Consider the following 6,148-nt stretch of genomic DNA (forward strand, 5'->3'; position numbering starts at 1 on the left):
CAGACAAACCTACACATCCCCTCATACTGGGATGTAAAATGAGCTTTCCCGTTCAATGACAAGTTACAATCATTGCTATATTTCCTGAATTTATTTGTTGCCATAACAATCTTGGGTTCAATGACAAGTTACAATCATTGCTATATTTCCTGAATTTATTTGTTGCCATAACAATCTTGGGTTTTAACTGATCTAGATAAAGGTTTTCTAATTATGCCAATGAAAATTTTCTCCTTGCTTCTTGATATTCAATATTGTGCCCATTAAGATCGCAATGGTGCCACCCATTCATATACCCAGGTTGCTTTGAGCTTAATGTGATTCTTCTATATTTAAATGCTATTTAAGATGCTTTGCAGGGGGTGTTTCATATCAGCAAGAATTTAGCGGAGTCTCTCTTGACATTGAGCACATATTATTTATCACGATGAAGGCTATTTGAAATTTGGATTTCATGTGCCATTAACAATTACCTCTGAATCAGAGCCCAAAGTGATGTTGTTGCATATGCCACCTTGAAATTTGGACAAATATGCCGCAAGTCATTTGAGTGCTTGGCCTATCAAGGAAAGTGGGATTGTGGCCAACCATATGGCTAAATTGGAAAAAAGAGACGTTTTCTAAGCTTCAGCAAGTCTCGGTAATAGTTTCTGATTGAAGATTAGTACAACATTATGAGCATTTATAGTTTGCATTAATTCAATTTTTGGGGCAACAAGATGCTGAGGAAACTGGTGATGTATGAATATTTTGTTTGATGAAGTTCCACAAATAAATTTGTACCCCCATGCCGTAGAGCTTGCGGTTTGCTTGGTTAACCGGTCTAATTTTATTATATGTATAGGGACTGCACATTCACATAAAATATTTGTTCTACTTTGGTTGTTTTTTGCGGAAAATAAAACTGTGCACTATTTTTAGCATCAAGTAGTAGTTTGTAAACTAAGGAACTAAGTCACGTATCTCAGATTGGAATATCAGTTTCTCATTGTAATCATTGTATCCTGTCAGCTAGTTTTATAGTTGCGTGGTTTTTTTTAAATAACTTGACCTGTTGTATTACTGTCAGGCATGGTCTTCCTCTTAAATGTGGTGTATTGTATTGATCAAGTCGCTTTATTGAAGAAAAGATACTCATGTCCTGCGAATGAATGTGAGGCAATCAAATTGTCTAAATCTGTCTTTGCATTATCATATCATCTCTTTTAGTCCAAGTCAATGGATAATATGAGACTTTCGACTTGTAAAATTGCCTTCTAATTGATTGGTCTTGCCAGTTGTTATGCCTTTAGACCTGGGGTGCCTGCTCCTTTTAATTTATTTAGTTGGAAGCAGTTTTCTATGTTGATGGTGTATCTTGCTGATATTTTTTGGACTTAATCTACATGTGCAGTCTCAAGGTGAAGATGGAGGCCTGAATGTTGATTATTTCACTTTTTCACCGAATATTGCTGGGTCTTTGAGATCTGCAGACTTGGTGATTAGTCATGCAGGTAAATTGATATTTTAGAAGTTTTGAAGTGATTACAACTGTATCTTAGTTCTATTGTATAAAGTCATTAGTTTTTGACATTGCAATAATTGTTGTAAAAGACACTTAAGAATTGTGCAGGTTCAGGAAGTATTTTTGAAACTCAGCCACTTGTTGTTGTGAATGAAGCATTGATGGATAATCATAAAAGTGAATTAGCTGAAGCACTTGCAGAGAGAAAGTTCTTATTTTGTGCTCGCCCTGAAACTCTAGAAGAAACCATACTACACATGGATCTAGGGTCATTCCTCTCTTATCCATTATCAAGTCCTATGGCAGCAGTTGAATCAATCAACGGTTTTTAGGTTTTCCTGTCAACGGAGATCCAACGCATGCTTGTTTCATGTGACCACCGTAAAACATTTTACAACTATGATAAACCAGAATTGTCTGCTCTAAAACAAGAAATTGTGAAGCTGCAGCCTCGAGTTCAATGCAATTGAATGCAGAACTTCAGTGTTATGTGTATGTGTCTATTTTTTATTTAAAATCATGCTATGATTTGATAATCAGTTATGTTTTACGAGATGAAGATTGGAGCTAAAACTATTATCTCGTTTCAAGGAGCATTCTGTATGGGAGGTGAAGAAGATTGAAATTGTAGTATATATGTGTTGTTTGTCATGGTTGTGAGAATTCAACAAGGCACGTTGAGAAGTGTTTCTTTTTCTGTAAAGAATTCCAGAGACAAAATGTTTTTTGCCGAGAGAAAGAACATGCAATTCATTAGTCATGCCAAAGATTATTGCACATTACATGTAGAAAAAGACCATATGGTTGTAGAATGGGCTTATGTTACTTCAATCTTGTTGAATTGGATCCTTGAAGCATTTAAAAGGATGTTAGTTCAATCTTGTCGAATTGGATCCTTGAAGCCTGGATATTTTGTATAAATTTATTTTTTAGCCACATAAAGTAGGGCAATAGTTCATTGTGATGGCAACTACACTTTCCTTCAATAGTTGAAAAGAAAAAATGAATGAGATAGTGAAATTATTAATGGATATGACAAATGAAATATACAAAAGGAAATTAACATGTTATTGCAAACTATGTTTTAGATTGTAAGGTTAGTGCTGACCTCCCAAGTCATGGCAAAAGTGTAGGTTTGTATTTATGTTTGAGGCATGGAGTCATCAACTCAATATTAATTTTCAAAATTGAAAATTACACTAAAATATACCATCAAGAGAACAAAATATGTTAGAAAAAAATGGCATAAGAACTTCCAGTGTATTGTTTACCATTAAATTAATTAGACAAAATCAGAATTGTTTACCATTAAATTAATTAGACAAAATCAGAAAAAGAACTTGATTTTGTAGCTAACATCCCTAGCTAGGTGAGAACTTAGTTCCTTGATATACCAGGACTTATATTTGAGGTTTGAGTTTCATTGACTTAATCAAAATTAAAATCAAAGGACATGCATTAAATGGCTAGATAGGTAGTTGTGCTGAGAGAAACTCTATAACTCACTATTGAGAAGATGTCACATAACATATATATGTTACAACCAAAAGAATTAAATAATAATAACTAAAAGATATTACATGCTAATTTCATTATAGTTGGAAAAAAACAAATGCATGTTTTGTGTTGGTGTGTATATATATCCACCAATTTGAACTTGCATAGTGCCATTGTTTGCCATTAAACTAATTATACAAACTCAGAAAAAAGTTTTTGAGTTGAACTTGATTTTGTTGTCAACCTCCCAAGCCATGGTGAGAACTTTGTTACTTGATATACATGAAGTTATGTTTGAACTTTGAATTTCATTGACTCAATCAAAATTAAAATCAACTAATATGCATGAAATGGCTAGATAGGTAGTTTCTCTAAGAGGCACTCTACATCCTAGTATGGGGAAGATGTTCTCGTGTAACATATGTGACAACAATAATAATAGTAGTAGTAGTAATAATAACTAAAAGAAATTATGTGTCAGTTGCATTACACTTGAAACACAAAAGAAACTACATGTGAGTTGCATTACACACATATATCAACTAAAAAAATTAAATATCATCTTCCATACACTTGAAACATGCACATCCACTAGACTATATCCATTTTAACTCTAGATCTATCAAGTTTGTGTGTTTGTGTGTATCCGCTAGACTAGTTCCATTTGAACTTTGGATCTATCAAGTGTCAAGAAGGATCAAATATTTTAAGATGTAAACAATTTTTAGAGTAAGCTTTGCACCATGAGGGATTTGATCCCTATTAGTGCTCAATAGATTAGGGGTTAAGATGGATCCACATTAGCATTGAAGTAAATTTGGGGTCTAAAATGGGTCTCCTAAGGAAAATATTAAAATAGTAGAAGTATATGCCATGACCTACTAAGTTAGAGGTATTATCTAGGGAGTTGTCTATAATACGACTTTTTGAAGATTCCGGTGACGGAATCCGGCGGAAGAATTGAGCTGAAATCTTGATTTTTTGCAGTTAAAACGGTTTTTTAACTGCATATTTGGATTCAGCACCCTGAAAAACCCCTCGGACGCTTTCATTGTGCAGAAACTAGCTATCAAACTTGCGATTCCAATAATTCCTGCCGGATTTCGACCCGAAAAATCTGCCGGAAAGGCTTTCAAAAAGTCGCGTTATAGACAACTGCATTATCTAGTGAAGGTTAATGTACATTGTCTCATTAATGATAGTTGCTAAGTTGGTTTAACGTAGAGTTATGAGATAATTAAAATAAAACTGAAAGATTTATATATTTAAGCATTTACAAAGTTATTATATTAATTAGTTGTTATATTATATTATATTAGTTGTTATGTATAGAAAGATGGTTATATAATAATATTATATTCATGATTTAATCATACCTTTTATTTCAAAACAATGTTGAAAGTACATTGCATAGGCGTTATAAGCAATGAGAATATGCTTAGATTAGTCAAGATCTCTTAGTAACATCAAAATGGATCCTAAGAAGAACAAAATATTCATACACTACTCAACTAGAAATTCTAAAACATATTGTCCCAAATTAAGAAACTGCATGATACAACATGCAAACACAGATATGTCTATAAAGAGATAAAAACTAGAAAAAGAATTCACTAGTCTATGAAGTTGCTCTCATGATGAGAAATGATTTGATCATCCTTGTGTTCTTCACGAATGTATGAGTTTTATGGCAGTAGCACCTCAGAAATAACATTTGCTTGCATATTCAACTCTATGAAAATATGTGAAAATGTGATCTTTAGGAACTACACCACAATCTATTTTAGTCGGCTGGAAATTTGAAGACTCACATTGCTACTCTAAATTATGTCTACTTGTTTTTTTCCGGAGAAAAATCGAACTTTATTAAGGAAATAAAAAGTTACATAGTCGATGCAATAAAGCATTCAGATCAAAGACTGTGTGTTCACCCTCATTAGAAAGTGTTGCACAACATATTGAGGAAAAGAGATAAAAAACTCTTTGCTCCATACAAATGTTCACAAACTACAAGAGAATATCAACTTTCATAGTAAAACTTGGGTCTCTCCATACATAACAGAGAAAACAACCTGAAAATCCAAAAAAATTGTTCAAAAATGTAAAGTCTGATAACAACAGTGAAGGAAATATCAATACTAAAACTGTATGATTACAGTCCCATAACCCACTATATCACCAGAACAAAAATTACAAAAAGATAAACAGGAACTTTTAGAGGAACGAACGCTGATCTGTCTCAAGAACCCTCTCATTGACCCTTGAGATTATATGCCAAGTGTCTGGAGCTTGTTGAATACCTTTTTTAGAAAAAAAATTGGCATCCATGTTTATTTCCCTGTAAATGTGACAGAAATAGATGTCATGAAAAACTGATTTGATGTAAAGGATATCATCTAAAATAGGAATCAAAATTAGATTTTGACATCTCTACTCATTATTTGTCCATTTTATCACATTCATGGAGTCGCCAAATATCTGGGTTGAATCAATGTCCAGCTGCCTTAACCAGCACAAAAGAAGCTTCAAAGATTTTAGTTCAACATAATTATTAGTCCCGGTACCAAGTCCCACTGATGCTTTAAAGGAATTTTGATCACTTAAATGGATGATGATCCCAGCCCCCCAACAACCTTGTGTATCTGAAGCTCCATCAAAATAAGCCCAAGGTATATTAGACCTGATGAATTCAGCCTAGACAGGTCGAGCCTGGCAAGAAAGGAACGATATAAGGAATCAATGCAAAAACAAAAGCAGCTTGTGTTGCAGCAAGAAACAGATTAGAAGCCCTGTCCTAAAAAATACTAGAGTTTCGGGTCAGCCAGACCCCCCAACAAACAATTGGAGGAATGTTTCTATAGTGAGGATCAGAAACACCAAACCACCACTGATGCCAAGCATCCTCCAAAGAGACTCCATCCCATTGTCTCTAAATTATGTCTTGCATCCAATGAATAACCAATTTCGAATTGCCAAAGACCTGAAGTTGTTTTATGTTCCTTTCAACAACACATTTAAACATTGGAAAAAGTGCACTAAATTTGTTGATATTATTTGAGCAACTACCCAAATTTGTTGTTCCTATAAGGAAGTGCTCTGTTGAGGAGTTTAGAATGAAACCATACCACAAAGAAGTGCATTCTCCAA

At 33.8% G+C, this 6,148-nt stretch overlaps 1 protein-coding gene across 1 annotated transcript; it reads left to right on the top strand.

The window, feature by feature from the left end:
* Positions 1-1,369: 1,369 nt before the first annotated feature.
* On the top strand, positions 1,370-2,406 carry LOC149194397 (uncharacterized; the record flags this gene model as incomplete). The annotated part of the gene is made up of 2 exons (XM_089407662.1): positions 1,370-1,493; positions 1,613-2,406. Coding segments are annotated over 2 exons (348 nt in total), but the record flags the coding sequence as incomplete, so codon positions are not given.
* Positions 2,407-6,148: the final 3,742 nt, after the last annotated feature.

The sequence above is a fragment of the Pinus tabuliformis genome, chromosome 2_2 (assembly GCF_031772625.1).
Source record: "Pinus tabuliformis cultivar Carrire ecotype Pingquan chromosome 2_2, CPIR1, whole genome shotgun sequence".
Classification (NCBI taxonomy): Eukaryota; Viridiplantae; Streptophyta; class Pinopsida; order Pinales; family Pinaceae; genus Pinus; species Pinus tabuliformis.